General features: G+C 48.4%; 2 protein-coding genes across 3 annotated transcripts; one reads left to right on the top strand and one right to left on the bottom strand.

The window, feature by feature from the left end:
• Window positions 1–3,528: 3,528 nt before the first annotated feature.
• On the top strand, window positions 3,529–12,520 carry si:ch1073-390k14.1 (deoxyribodipyrimidine photo-lyase). Its single transcript, XM_060060106.1, has 9 exons — window positions 3,529–3,958; window positions 4,318–5,044; window positions 5,430–5,726; window positions 6,439–6,611; window positions 7,008–7,092; window positions 7,965–8,197; window positions 8,963–9,157; window positions 10,326–10,551; window positions 11,006–12,520. Exons 1-9 carry the CDS (start codon window positions 3,722–3,724, stop codon window positions 11,512–11,514), a joined length of 2,682 nt encoding a protein of 893 aa, XP_059916089.1. The 5' UTR covers window positions 3,529–3,721; the 3' UTR covers window positions 11,515–12,520.
• Window positions 9,384–14,483, bottom strand: gcsha (glycine cleavage system protein H (aminomethyl carrier), a). Of its 2 annotated transcripts, XM_060060109.1 has the most exons (6): window positions 14,282–14,470; window positions 13,987–14,069; window positions 13,737–13,800; window positions 13,138–13,269; window positions 12,527–12,649; window positions 9,384–9,423 (listed from the first exon to the last, which is right to left on the bottom strand). In XM_060060109.1, the coding sequence occupies exons 1-5, from the start codon at window positions 14,430–14,432 to the stop codon at window positions 12,552–12,554; spliced, it is 528 nt and encodes a 175-aa protein (XP_059916092.1). In that variant the 5' UTR covers window positions 14,433–14,470; the 3' UTR covers window positions 9,384–9,423; window positions 12,527–12,551. The 2 variants fall into 2 exon arrangements, with proteins under 2 accessions (XP_059916092.1, XP_059916091.1); XM_060060108.1 differs by lacking the exon at window positions 9,384–9,423 and having other exon boundaries at window positions 12,138–12,649; window positions 14,282–14,483.
• Between the last annotated feature and the right edge of the window lie 692 nt (window positions 14,484–15,175).

Below are 15,175 nucleotides of genomic sequence, written 5' to 3'. Positions count from 1 at the left end.
TGCTTTTTTTTTTTTTTTTTTTCCTTCGTCGTCTTCTCTGCATTTTTTTTTTTTTTTAATCAAACAAAAGCTGCCAGTGGTGATGGAGCTATTAAGCAAACACTCTCATTAGTACACAACATATAATGAATATGTAAATGGCGTGTGTAATTTATGCATGGGGAGAGGGGGGGGGGGGGGACCTGTTCTCTTTTCACTCCTCCATTGAATTCCCTCCATTTATATCTCTTGTTCCTTAAACCCTCTCTCTCTTACACTGTTTTACCCCCTTTGCGCGATACCTCCCACACCACTGAATGAAACACAGGGGGGTTTTCTTTGGTCGTATTTTGACCTTTTATTTCATGTCTGCCCCATTTTACAGTTCTTGTCTGTGCTTTTAACCGTTCTCTCCAATGGACTCCCCCAACGCTGTCCCTCGCCGCCTCCCTGCCTCCCTCTCTCTCTCTCTTTGATTTCTTCCATTTTTAGTGGTCGCTCAACCTAAAAAGCTTTTGCAGCGGTGGTGTACTAAACCCACAAAGGAGTGTTTGAACAAGGTCTTTCTTCCATAAATATAATCTACCATCCACACACATTGCTACGCACCCTGTGTGTGTCTGTGTGTGTTCGGCGTGCGTTTGTGTGCGTAAGTGTGTGTGTATATGGTTGTTTCTGTGTGTGCGTGTGTGAATGTGTCTATGTATGTGTATACATGTGTGTGTGTACGTATATGGGCGTTTCTGTGTATGAGTGTCTATGTATGTGTGTGTACGTGTTTGTTTGTAAGTATGGGCGTGTGTGTGTGTGGATGTCTATGCGTACGTGTCCATTTGTATTTATGCGTGTGTGCGTGTGTGTGTGTGTGTGTGTGTGTGTGTTTCCTTTGTCTGTCTGTGGTGCTGATCCTACAGAGGGGTACATTTAGAGCGCGCTGCTAGACGGTGAGCAGCCGTCCTCCTGTCTAGGATAAACACCTATAATACTCTGGCTCCCCTGGCAATCACCATAGCAACAAACCACGACCACCACGTGAGGTGCATAGTAAGATGTAGCCCCGTAATACAAACAACGACTGGCTGGGGGACGGGGGGGTGAAAGCGTGCGACATTGAATCGGAATCTGTGATTTCAGACCGATTCAGTTTAATCTATCAATAGCATCTAATCGCACAAATAGACACTAGAACATACTCGCTCTCTCGTGTGTGTGTGTGTGTGTGTTTGTGTGTGTGTGTGTGTGTGTGTGTGTGTGTGTGTGTCCCTCTCCCGCTCTGTCTCTCTGTCTCCGGACTAAACAGGTGCTGATGAGCCACAGTCAATGATTGTAATGAGCTATCGATCACCGTGGGAAAACCGAGAGGAACGGAGAGGGCTGGAGAGAGAGAGGGGCAGAGGGAAGCCAGAGGACGGACACACGCACCCACACCCACATAGACACACACACCCACACATACACACATACACACCCACACATACACACACACACACACACACCCGCACACACAAACACCCACACACACACTGGTCAAGGAATGCATTACAAAACGGCCGGCCACTGAAGACAACAGCTCAATATTTGCCTCATTCAGCTCGGCTCATTCTGTAACATCGGGGCCGATGCTGAATGTGAGGGGAGGCCCCCCCCCCCCCCCCCGGTTCGACCCCACCGCCCCTCGGGGCCGGCCCGTGGAGCTCAGCCCCGAGGGGGTTCGGTGGCAAGCCTTGACAGCGTCCTCAAACCCCGCTGCGGGATGACCGTGCAGCCATGGCGGCCGTGAGGGAGTCGCGGCTCTCAGTGACAACGTCTTCATTTCCTCTCCTCTCCTCCCGGCTGCAGCGAGCCCGGAGGAGAGGCAGACAGCTTTAGGGAGGGGGAGGTGCACGTGTGGGTGTATATGAGTGTGTGTGTGTGTGTGTGTGTGTGTGTGTGTGTGTGTGTGTGTGTGTGTGTGTGTCGGCTGGCGTTACAGATAATGAAATGCAGCAGGGAACAAAGAGCTGGGGGCCCCTATTCTCTGGGAAGGAGCTTCCTTTTCATTGGCGTCGTAACACTATGATTCCTCCTATATCTTCTTTCTGGTTTTTCCGTGTGTCTTTTCCGTGTTTCGCTGCACGCGTGTGCGTTGGCGTGCGTTACATTTTGTTTGTGCTAGATGGAGGTGGTTGTTTTGCACACACACCCCCCCCCCCCCCCCCCCCCCACCTCTTCTGTTGGTATTCTGCATGGCAGATCCCCCTAATGTAATAACTCTGTCTGCATGTCTAATTTACAGCAGGAGCCAGTAAATAGCCTGTGGTTAATTACAGTACGTGTGTGTGTGGTTGAATATACGTGTGTGTTTGTGTGAATATGTGTGGGTGTGTTTATGCAAGCGTGTGTATGTGTGTCTGTGTATGTCTGTGTGTGTGTGTGTGTGTGTGTGTGTGTGTGTGTGTGTGTGTGTGTGTGTGTGTCCGCGCAAGTGTGTGAGCATATGCCGTGTCTATATGTGCGTGGGCGTGTCAGAATGATTTATGAGTTGCAAATAGCTATAGCAGCGCCCCGTTTCTTCCCACTTAGTTTTTAATCTGTCTTTCCATTAATTTTGCTCGAGATGTTATTATGTTTTTTTTTTTTCATAACGCCGTGCACGAGGGTCGCCGTATCAGCGCACGTGCACGGTAATGAGACATGGCCGTGGCTGTGGTGGGGTTTTCTGGACAAACAAACACCCAGCCCTGACCACCTGAGCTGCAGCCTGCCTGCGACGTCGCTGCTACCTGCCTTGCTGTACTCCCTCCATTTTCCCTTTTTCTCTCCCTCCCCGCGTGGCTTTGCCTCACTCACACCCTTCATTGAGAGCCACGTTGAACACCGATCTTTATTGACAGTACACGGTAGAACATGGAAACAGCAGGTCAATCCATTTAGCCCAAGGGCCGATACACCAATTCACCAATTTGTCAGCGTTAGTTTGAGAGAGAAAAGCAGCTAATCTCTCCTCTCTGCTCTCTATTGATCACACACTTAGACTCCACTTCTCTGTCTAAACACTATTGATTCCCTCTCTCTCCCTCTCCCTCTCTCTCACTCTACCTCTCTCTTCCTCCATCCTCCATTCTGCCCGCGTACCACAGCTATCGTCACATCATGACTTATATACAACACTTACTTTTCAGACAGCATTATAAAGATTACCGTCAAGTGTATTTTGTAATTCCCTGTTGAGGTAAAATTATTAGAATAGATTTTTCCCTTTGTGGGATGCTAGGATGATTACTATCCACTCTACAAGAGGCTTATGAGTAGAAGTGTGCCTAGGACCGACGATCTTGTCACATTCCATTATTTGTTCCAAGTTGTATGCAAATCCTCCAAAAAGTAAATTATGTTTGAATCCTTTGATGAGTCATTAGTAAAGCGCTGTTAAAAATAATAAATGTATTTCTGAAAACGTGCTTAACGTGCAAAACGACATAATTCCTATCATCATAAGGAATACATTCAAAGAAAAATCACTGTAGCAGCAATTCCTTTCTTCCCATCTTGATGGGACTTGTGCTCCATCTACTGGCGCCGAGGAGGTATTACAATTCCCGAGTCATGGCTGGTTATTACAAAACATTCACTCGTAGCTTGTGTAACCCGCTTTTTCAGCTGTTTGGTAACCAGCAAAAATTCCTGACTTAAGTTGGCACAAGTCAGACCGTAACATTAGGTTCGTGGCATTGTTCTATATGAACAGTTCATTCATTACGAGATGAACGTTAAACGGACGATAGCCGGAGCGGCCGATAACATTGCCTCTTTAAGTAACACGTTACAACAACTGGTGTTGGGTGGAGAGGATCCAGGAGGGTTCTTCGGTATTTGTGTATCTGCCATGGGACACAGCGAAACCCTGTCGGTCTTTCCATCCCTCATTCAACCTTTGGCTTCTGTGGACCCCTCTCAACACTCCACGCTCATCGCCATTTATGTGGAATACTTCTCAAAAGTAAGAGTCTACTACGGTATTCAGCTGCCTGTGTGCGTGTTTGCATGTCACAGACCCGAGTTTTTCTCTCCCCGTTACAAGTTATATTATAAATTGCTCCTATTGCGTCAATCGACCCTAATATGCAAATGTATATTTGTGGTTATGCGCGTGCGCGCATCATCCGTCTACAGCACAATAAAAAATGTAATTCAAAAATGTTATGCATATGAGTAATGTATATAGGAGTGTGTTCATAATGTATGTACACAGGTGTGTGCACGTTTTACATATTTGACTAATCTTTAGTTCTGTATTTCCTATAATATTGACAAGGTTTGCTATGGGATGTGTTTGTCTTGTGTGTTGTTGACCAACAGGATGAAGAAGATGAGCTAGAAGTTGCTCTGGCGCTCTCCCTACTTGATGTCGAGCCCCAGCAGAAGCCCGTCTGCAGACCGGAGCCTAGACCGCCCGTCTGGCAGGGAGGGTACCCAGCTAAGGTTGGGGGTTCGATTCCGGGGGTTGCCACCAAGTCTAAAACCACAACCCTCCCTGGACTCAGCTACGCACAATCAGCAGCTACAGGTGGGAGAGGACGCAGGCCCAGCGAGAACCTACCGAGGACGGGCTCCGGGGTCCCGTCTAGTACCCCACCCACACACCCCTCCAGAGACCGTGCCCCCCTCCCCACAGACACAGACACACACTCGACCACGTCGCAGACAACTAGACACAAACACGTCCCCGGTCTTCCTGCCCCTCCCACATTCCACCAAAGTGACCGGCGGCAGGACGCTGTTAATGACGACGCCCGCGACCCATTGGACACGGAGGGGACCTGCCCTGACCAATCGCAGAAGCCCAAGCGCTCCAAAAACCGTCGGCAGCGCGGTAAGGGGTGTGGCCAGCGTGCGGTGGTGGGGCTGCCTCACTCACCTTCGGCCACGCCCCCTGTGCTGTTGTGGCTCCGCCGGGACCTCAGGCTCCACGACAACCCCGCTCTGATTGGCTCGCTGCAGGCGGGCGCGCCGGTCGTCCCCGTCTTCATATGGAGCCCTGAGGAGGAGGAGGGGCCGGGGGTAACCATGGCAACCGGAGGGGCATGTGAGTTCCGATAAAGTGCAATAATAATACTTGTGTAATTAGAAGCATGCGTTGAGTAATGATTATGTAGAACTCGGTCGGTGGCGGGGAATAACCGTCTGTCAAGTTGTACCACCAGGCGCGAGTGTGATTAGGTTTGAAAATGTGCAGCTTCTGACATCACAGGGGGGCGTGTCCACCCAGATGTGAGACGGATAGACGAGCAACGTTTGCTACGGTCCACTGGGTAGGCTGGTAGACTGATCAATCAGCACACATCTAGGTGGACACGCCTACCTGTGATGTCGGCTTGTAGCGGCTAACCACACTCACACCTGGTGGTGTAATGTCTCCCCTTTAACGTTGAGAATGCGAGTCACCGTCTGATTCCCCCCTGACCTCCCAGGTCGGTACTGGCTCCACCAGGCCCTGGCGTGTCTCCAGGGGGCTCTGGGGCGTCTGGGCAGTCACCTGGTGCTCCTGAAGGCCGCCCCGGGCTCCTCCCTGGGGGCCCTCCTGGGCCTGGCGGGGGAGACGGGGGCGCGCACGGTGCTGGCCACGGCGCTCTACGAGCCCTGGCTGAGGGAGCGAGACCAGCGGGTGGAGGCCGGGCTGCGGCGGGCCGGCGTGGCGTGGCGGATGGTGCACTCCTACTGCCTCCGGGACCCGTACTCCGTCAGCACCCAGGGGGTGGGGCTGAGAGGTGAGCTGGGGGTCAGAGGGAGCGGCCGGTATCGATGAGGTTCTGTACGGGTCACGAGCTCAGCTCAGTGGTGATCAACTCCTGCCGTCAGCACAGCGTGGGTGGATTTGAACATCTGGCAGGTGGTACAAATTCAGGGTTACACAGGAAAACAATCGCTTGGCAAGCAGATGTTTCTACTCGTGGACGCTGTTGGTGTTGCTATATAGTTGCTATAACGGTTATGCTAGTGATGCTACAGGGGATTTCTTATCTTGCTGATAGCACCATGCATCATCCATTGATAGTAGCTCTAAACCCAGTCGCACGCTACGGTCAATGTGATCAGGGTCTGGATTAAAACCCGTGGATAGATCTGGCAGGTTATACACATTTGAGGGTAACCTATTAAAACAATTGCTTGACAAGCAGATCTTTCAACTCTTGCAGGTAAAAATAACATTTTGGATGCTGATCGAGGTTACTGCAGGGGATTTCTTCATCTGTTCACCGACTCAATGGTGGTGATAGCCTCTTGCCTCTGGTGCGTCCTGGTGGAGGAGTTGATCCAGACTGACGATGTGGATGATGGGAGTGGCAGCGCCCGCCCACTGCTCTGGGTGTGCCGGTGTGTGTGTGTGTGTGTGTTCTCCAAAGCAGAGGGGACAATGAGGGATAACTGAACCCGTGTACATCCAGGCTTGGCCTCCGCTGAGCGTCCCTCTGCTCTCAGGCCTCGGCTCGGTGTCCCACTTCATCAGCTGCTGTGAGCAGAACCCGGGCCCCGCTTTGGGCCCCAGCCTCGACCCGCCCGTTTCCATGCCGACCCCATCCCAGTGGCCCCCGGGGGACCCCCTCGATGCGCTCGGCCTGGCGCGCATGCCCCGCAGGAAGGACGGCACCGTGGTCAGTCACCACGGCGACGTTGGCACCAACACTAACCATATAATAAATAAATAAACCAATAATTTACAATAGTTTTAGACTTGTCAATATAGGTCGTTGTGTGCAGATTGTGTTATTAGAGTGGTGCTATGAAACATCATACTTGCTCCTTCACAATTTTACCTTTCTTTTCCCTCTCTACGATTTCAAAATTGTATTTATTTTTTTATCTGTTCTATTTTCTTCTTTATCCTGTTTTCGTATATGTTTTTCTTGTTAAATGTGGACCCCAGGAAGAGTAGCTGTTGCCTGGTGTGATGTCTGATGGGGATCCTAATAAACTAAACTAAGGGTCAGCTAACCCTAACCCCTTGTATTGGCATAAGACTAATACGTAGGGTTTACGTTTGTGTACAGATTGACTGGGCGGCCAACATCCGCGCCTCGTGGGACTTCAGCGAGCAGGGGGCTCACGCACGTTTAGAGGCCTTCCTGCAAGATGGTGAGATGTTTACTTCTTTAATACTATTGTTGCTTTCCCACAGAAATTTCAGAAGGGGATGATTGATCAGTAAAGGAGCGATAATGGCTCCACGTTCACGCAATGCAATGAGCACGCAGTCGTGAACCTTTATGGTTCTGCATCGGGTTTAATAAGCAGACCAATGGTCAGAAGGTTCATATTTTTTGGGAGGCGCACGTCAGGCCCGTCGTGTGAACGTGGGACCATAATCAGCCCTTAAGTTGACAAGAAAAAGGGTTTTGACCTGCGTGCCATCGTAGGCCTTGGATGTGTAAACATTGTTCATGTTACCTAATTGGGCTTCAGTGTTTACATGGCAGTTTGGAAACCTGGTAACAATCGGCATTCCTGTGGGAAATTAAATGCACTTGGCGTGTAGGAAGTCTGGTTATGGCGGTGGGCAGGGTGTTACCGCGTTTCCTGTGTGCACGTTAACGAATTGAGTGTGAGGGAATTAACAACAAAGCCCACAGAAAACACAGACACCAAACTATGACTGGTCTGAGCAGTTCCAAAGGGGCACGATGGGGATGCCATGAATCAACAAGGACCACGAGGTCTAGCAAAAACAATTTAATTAAATAAAGTCTGTATTAAAACAGTATATAAACCTACGAATTTTGAGACGACCAAAGATGTTGACTCTTCAGCTCCAAATTGGAGGACCACTGCGTTCAGGCCTCATTAATAACAGCTACTTCCCTGTTCCCCCAATGAGGTGATGGTAAACTGGGGGGAGAGAAAAAAAAATGAAAGGTTGATATCCACTTGGACCGCACCGCAACATACAAACAAACACAGGGTTTTCAGGCACATTAATTTCCCACACCTAAAGAGAGTTGCTTCCCTAGGTGTGTACCGGTACGAGAAAGAGTCCGGTCGGGCCGATTCCCCCAACACCAGTTGTCTGTCTCCCTACCTCCACTGGGGGCAGATCAGTCCACGCTGGTTATTATGGGATGCCAAAAGTGCACGGTGCAGACCCCAAAAGTTCCAGCGCAAACTGGCCTGGAGGGACCTGGCGTACTGGCAGCTGTCCCTGTTCCCCGCCCTTCCCTGGGAGTCTCTGAGGCCGGCGTACAAGGTAGGGCCTGGCTGGACGCGCTGGAGGTCTGTCACTACAAGGTAGGGCCTGGCTGGACGCGCTGGAGGTCTGTCACTACAAGGTAGGGCCTGGCTGGACGCGCTGGAGGTCTGTCACTACAAGGTAGGGCCTGGCTGGACGCGCTGGAGGTCTGTCACTACAAGGTAGGGCCTGGCTGGCTGGACGCGCTGGAGGTCTGTCACTACAAGGTAGGGCCTGGCTGGCTGGACGCGCTGGAGGTCTGTCACTACAAGGTAGGGCCTGGCTGGGGGAGACGCACTGGAGGTCTGTCACTACAAGGTAGGGCCTGGCTGGACGCGCTGGAGGTCTGTCACTACAAGGTAGGGCCTGGCTGGGGGGACGCGCTGGAGGTCTGTCACTCCACTACCCGCCTGTATGTGCTGTACAGATAATCAATCATACTAGCGTCTTTGAGATAAGCGCTGTAAAGAACAAATCTATTATCAAGATGCTACATGAAATTTCGTACATCAGATAATTGTTCATCTTCTGATCATGTCACAACATCTAAATACATGTTTCAACAGATCTATTTTGTAGTGTTCTCGTTTCTAAAATGAATGTATAGGTATATATATTGTTGAAGTTATAATCATTAGTATCTTTATTCTTATCCTTTTCTTTTTCGTCTTATTATGCTGTCATTACGCCCCAAGAGTTCCCCAGCCTTTATAAAGCGATCTCGTATTGACGTGTAGTTCTCAGGTTGACCACCAGGGCGTGCTCCTTGGCCTCTCCCCACAGGCTCTCCGGTGGAGCAGTGACCGGGGCCACCTGAAGGCGTGGCAGCGGGGCCGGACAGGCTACCCCCTGGTGGACGCCGCCATGAGGCAGCTGTGGCTGACCGGCTGGGTCAACAACTACATGAGACACGTGGTCGCGTCCTTCCTCATAGCTTACCTGCATCTGCCCTGGCAAGAGGGGTACCTCTGGTTCCAGGTAGGGGGCGCGCGCTCACGCTCACGCTCACACACACACACACACACACACACACACACACGCTCACACACACACACACACACACACACACACACACACACACACACACACACACACACACACACACACACACACACACACACACACACACACACACACACACACACACACACACACACACACACACACACCTAGCCGTTTGGTTTATGTTGGCTATGTTCGAATTGAGGCACTTATTCCCTCTGCCCTTTTGTAGTGAACATTGTACACAATTTAACTGTATAGAAATGTTGGACAATAATTATGCGCCATAAATCCATGGCCGGGCCACGTATCGGTCGCATAAACAAGCCGACTCATGTTAGGTCACAGTGTGACAGCTCATTTGCATAAAGAACCATAAATAAATGAGTGTGCAGAGTCATCTTTATTGGATGAATGCAATAGCGCTGAAAAACACGATGCATCATGGTATAGAGGGTTGAGATAAGTATGCAGTAGGTCTTTACAACGCATAATGTTTATTAAGTAGTGCACTGTGTGGGAAAACCCGATTTCTACAGTCAAACACGTCAGACAACACTGCAAGATGTCGACTAGATGATGGAATAGAGAGCGCTGAGTACGGGCCTGGGAAAGCCTTTGACGTAGGGATGCACCGAAATGAAAATTCTTGGCCGAAACCAAAACCAAATACACTGAAACATTTGGCAGAAGGCCGAAACCGAATATCGAATGTGTCTTTTAATGTTTTTCATTCATTTTGCTTTAATTTTCACCATTGCATAAATCAAACAATTAAATGTCCTTTATAAACGTTTTTGTCTTGCTTTTCTATAAAAAAGATCTATTACAAATTTGATACAAAATATTTATTTAATACTGAACGTTTTCTAACATTCCAGCAGACATTATAGCAAGAATTTAAGAACAATGTACCTTTAAATAAATGAGTAATTATTATTTTTTTTTTTTAATAAATAAATAAAAATGTTCGGTGTATTATGTTCGGCCTTTTTACTCCTTCGGCCAAAACCGAAAATTATGTTTTGGGCCATTTTCGGCCGAACATGTTCGGTGGCCGAATATTCGGTGCATCCCTACTTTGAAGCTGTAACTGTGACCGAGGTCGTGCAGACCAATCACGCGTCTCGATGTGTGTGTGCAGGACACTCTGTTGGACGCCGACGTGGCGATCGATGCCATGATGTGGCAGAACGGGGGAATGTGCGGCCTGGACCACTGGAACTTCGTGATGCACCCGGTCGACGCAGCCCTGACCTGTGACCCCTGTGGCAGTTACGTCAGGAAATGGTGTCCTGAACTTGCAGCGCTGCCCGATGACATCATCCACAAACCCTGGAGATGCCCCGCCTCCATACTGCGGCGTGCAGGTCGGCTAGTAGCCCGATAGTTACAAACCAACCGCATTGGTTTGCTTTGACCAGTGGGACATAGGGTCGCTCGATTACTACGATTATTTTGGTCAATATTGAAATCACGATTATTCAAACGATTATTTCTGAGGTAGAAAACATGATGTATCGATTCAGCATGTCTCTCCCAAAAACATTTTGTAACTGAGAACTTTGAAATTTCGCCTTAAAAAAAAAACCAACACAAAATGGTCAACTAGAAAATGTTCAAATCTAAACGAATGTACAGATATGTATCCAGCTGTTCTATAAAACATTGAATGAAAAAATATATATATTGAATTTTGATTTGTTTAATCTAGTTTTGTGATCGTTTGACGCTAAAATCGTGATCAAAATCCGATGAATGACCCAGCCCGAGTGCGACGCTTACATATCCCTGCTTCGTGTGTGGTTTGTTTTCCCAACACAGGTGTTGCTTTTGGACACACCTACCCCGAGCCCATCGTCACAGACCTGGAGGCGCGGAGGGGCCAGTCCCTGCAGGACGTGGCGCTGGTACGGAGCACGTTGAGCGAGTACGTGGACGAGCGTAGCGGCTGTGACCTGGTGCCGCTGCCCCCCCGTCTGGTCGCCGAGGCCCTGGGCTCAGCGGGGGGCGACCAGCTCAGGACCGGCACGAAGCAGTTCCTCCTGCCCGTCATCACCCGCATGGAGTTCAAGCACCGACGGGGCGACCCCGGCGCGGACGCCGCCTCCAACCCCTACGACGCCGTGCTGAAGGGCTACGTGAGCCGCAAGCGCGACGAGACCGTGGCCTTCCTCAACCAGCGGGACTTCTCCGCCAGCGTGATGAACGAGGGGGCGCAGCGAAGGGAGAGGCTGGACAGCGATATGCGGATACTAGAGGGACTCCCCCGAGCTCCCCCCGGCCGGGGAAGAGCCAGGCCAACTCCCGCGGCCAAGGGCCAATCCTCGTAGAGCCAGGGGCCGTGGGTGACTCCGGGGTGACTCCGGGGAGATAGGAGGCAGGGTGCTCATCTCCCAGCCCTATAGATACCGGGTTCGGCTCCCCAACCCCGGGGAGGGAGGCCTCTGAGCTGGACAGCTTCTCCTTAATGAGTATGACTTCACAGGTCACTTTGAAAAGAGTCTGCCATATGACTGAAGTTCAATAATATATCCACCAGACAGTTGATGGATGGGATCAAAGTAAGGGAGTTGAACAGATTGGCCATTCTCTTGCCATTGGGCCTGAAACCAATGCATACATTTTTCTCCATGTCCTCATCTTACTTCAAACTAGACTTGGCTTTAAAATGAATTGTCATCTGAACCAGGGTGAAGATAATTGGTGCAGTAAAAATTATCCATCGACAGAATGATTTGATGAATTGTGTATTTATTCATGTTTTCACTCATTAATCTGAAAAATCTTGGATATCTATTTACGTGCCATGGACCGTAATCCAAAACAGATTGATCTGTGACGAGTTGCGGCAGTGGACACATAATGTGCAGACAACTGTAGTTCCTGATCTTGGTTATCTGGCGATGGCCGACCACTTCATAACATTGATAGAGATCATAGAGAAAACAAAATATTTCAATGTTTTGTTTTTATTCAACCTTCTACCTAACATGTCCGTTACCAACAAGGTCTTCGTTACATCAGTGCTTATACTTCATGGTAAGGCCCAACAGGGCTTCACCCCTACAGAGGTAATTCAGTCTTCAACGTACTTGAAATGCTTAAGTAACGAAAAGACTAGAAAACTCTTCAGGTTGTTTGAAATCACGGGGCCAATAAACACTACATCATCCCCGTTGGCGCGATTGATTGGTCAATAAAAGGTGGACGGGGTGATTGGAAGATCTGTCAATAACATCCGAGATCATTTGACTGATAACCGTTCCAGTGTAGAACGGTAGACGCTTGGCCATGGGTACACATGCATGACCCCTCCCGACGGGGGTACAGAGAAAAGGTCGTGTGGGACCGGTCGGGGAGATTGAGATCAATCCTCGATGGAGCGGATGTACCTCTCGTACGCCTTCTCGTCCATGAGAGCCTCCAGCTCAGCGGGGTTATCGATGGACATCTTCATCAGCCAACCTGCAGGGAGATCACAACAACAAAGTTGTACTGCCGGCTAAGCTTTCACGTTGGCTCTGGTGTAAGGTGGTGGTATTAAGTGATGAGAAATATATGAACTGTACATGACAGTTACTTCTAACATTTATTTATAAGGATTTTAAAGGTGGTTTCACAAACATTCATGGGAAAGCTGGGACAAAAAGTATGTGAAGCTGAACTAGTATTTTTTTATTATAAAAAGTTATACAACTTTTTTTTATGTGCTTGTGTGATCTACTGTAAGAATAAATGTTCCTGCTTTTTACAGAAGTGTAAAGCTGAATTCCACCATAAGTTATTGTCTTGATGCAACTTCTTTCAATCAAAAGTTACATTTTGTAAAGCACAGAATTGTGGAAGTAAAGGTTTTAATGGTTCTGTGTCCTAAATGATCAGAGACTTTAATACTTTACCACAAATATACTTTGCCCTGTGTTGTTTAGGCAAGTGAAAGTGCCTTCTCTTACCATCTGTGTAGCATGACTTGTTGACCAGTCCGGGCTTATCAGCCAGCAGAGTGTTTATCTCCACAACCTCTCCGGTGAGAGGAGAGTACAGCTCACTGGCAGCTTTCACACTCTCAAGGGCACCAAACTCATCTGAGGAAAGGGAGAAAGTTGTTACAAACTGCATGTCTTAAGTTTGGACGTTAGGTAACAATACCATGTGTATACTAATCTGTCAACAATTAAGCCCTATCACATGCGAGGAAGTGCCGTTATACTGGATATCAGCACGGCTGTGGTTCTGTCGTAGTTACAAGGCCGCAAGGCGAGTACCAAAGTCGATGAAATGCCTCTTGTACAATCAATATTACTAGGTCGGAACTAACTGTTGAACTGTAACTAAAACAATATCACACATCAAAACATTGCATCGGGTTACAAAGCATGATCAATTACGACGTTGTCCATTTTACATAAGTGGAAATTTGAGAATGACGCCACTCATGAAATTAACATTTGACAGCAAAAATTGTTTACAATGTTACTAGGAGATCGATAACATGTCATATAAGTACAACTTGTATTAAATTATCAATCGACCTCTATTGACTTCTTCCCACCTTGTTGAGCCAGCTTGGCGCCGACTTCGGGTAGTCCACAGTAAACCACATCTCCGAGAGCTTCCTAAAAATGCAACAACATAGTCATCATCTCCTCTGTGTGTGTGTGTGTGTGTGTGTGTGTGTGTGTGTGTGTGTGTGTGTGTGTGTGTGTGTGTGTGTGTGTGTGTGTGTGTGTGTGTGTGTGCGTGTGTGCGCGTGCGTGCGTGCGTGCGTGGTGTTGCCACCGGGATGTATTGAAGAACAGTACCTGGGCAAAGTTACTGATTCCGACGGTTCCTACCCCACTCTCTTCTACTCTGATCCATTCGTGCTTGTCTGTGAATTTCAGCGCTGAGGGATAACATAACGTCAGTTTACAAAATCACATCTCGGATTTGATTTCAATGTTTATTGTTCAGACAATGTACAATGCATTTTAGAGATAACGCTCCCGGGAAATAAGTAGTCAACTATCCGTCCCGCAGCGGTGACTCCACTGTCATTTCCCTTAGCTAGTTCTGCTACATTAGTAGCTTTTTGGCAATGAGGTCCCGTTCAAATACCTGCAGAGAGCCGACTGGATGTGGCGAGAGCACGTTGAAAAGACGATATAGATGTAAGGAGTCGTGGATTGTGTTGGACCGAAGGTGCAATCGAAGGTAAGACGGATAAAAAGTTGGAAGACAGGCAGCGAAGGACCCCACGCGCAGCCATTTTCTTGGTCGCGGTGTGATGAGGAAGTCAACAACAACGTGTCGCTTAGAAGGTGTCATAGCTCCTTGCTGGGGGCGCTTGTTTTGTTGAAAAGATATGTTGTAATGGGCGGCTAGGATTCGATGTTACGCTTGCTGCAAGCTTTCTGTACGCCCGCCTTGCGCCATAAACCCCTGATCATCATCAAACGTCCAACCAAAACAAGATTAGAATCCTGTATGAAGATCTGAAAAAAATATGTATTACATTATTTAATAATTTAACTATTACAAAAAGATATGCAAGAACGTCAGGCAGTTTCTGTTCTGCAAACACTTACGGGGAAGACGAATTATACCTCTTTTGTGTTGTGTCTCAATATTTTCTTCATTTTTTTTAAAAGTAGGCCTATGTCGCCACCGCGTGGTAGATAGAGAGAGCTTGTGGAGGGCAGTTGATCACAATGGACACAATTTGGGGTTATCGTTGCATCGTTATATGTCGCTATGTGAATGTATGTATGCATGAACAGTTGCAAGTCCGTGTGTATGAAAAGTTGTAGGTCTCTTTGGATAATGGCGTCTGCTAAATGCCATCAAATCTATATGTAAAAGCGACGTGGTGGTCGCTCGCATATATACATTTTACATTTTTCTCATAGGTTTTCTTATACTCACTGCCCTCCAGCGCAAGGTACCTATCCTTTCTTATTAACGATGGAGCCATCGGTCAGATGCTATACCAGGGACGTCTGGCCATTTGAA

This window comes from Gadus macrocephalus, chromosome 9, assembly GCF_031168955.1.
Source record: "Gadus macrocephalus chromosome 9, ASM3116895v1".
In the NCBI taxonomy this organism is placed as follows: Eukaryota; Metazoa; Chordata; class Actinopteri; order Gadiformes; family Gadidae; genus Gadus; species Gadus macrocephalus.
Note: the sequence above shows the minus strand (reverse complement) of the source record. Positions and strands in the feature narration are given on the sequence as shown.

Bases quoted from the DNA above. Each gene is read 5' to 3' on its own strand.
- si:ch1073-390k14.1 (XM_060060106.1), top strand. From the start codon at position 3,722: ATGAACGTTAAACGGACGATAGCCGGAGCGGCCGATAACATTGCCTCT. The intron at 5,727-6,438 runs GTGAGCTGGGGG...CTCTGCTCTCAG, and splicing joins CCAGGGGGTGGGGCTGAGAG to GCCTCGGCTCGGTGTCCCAC. The intron at 9,158-10,325 runs GTAGGGGGCGCG...GTGTGTGTGCAG, and splicing joins AGGGGTACCTCTGGTTCCAG to GACACTCTGTTGGACGCCGA.
- gcsha (XM_060060108.1), bottom strand. From the start codon at position 14,432: ATGGCTGCGCGTGGGGTCCTTCGCTGCCTGTCTTCCAACTTTTTATCC. The intron at 13,801-13,986 runs GTACTGTTCTTC...TTGCATTTTTAG, and splicing joins GAATCAGTAACTTTGCCCAG to GAAGCTCTCGGAGATGTGGT. The intron at 13,270-13,736 runs GTGGGAAGAAGT...CCCTTTCCTCAG, and splicing joins CGCCAAGCTGGCTCAACAAG to ATGAGTTTGGTGCCCTTGAG.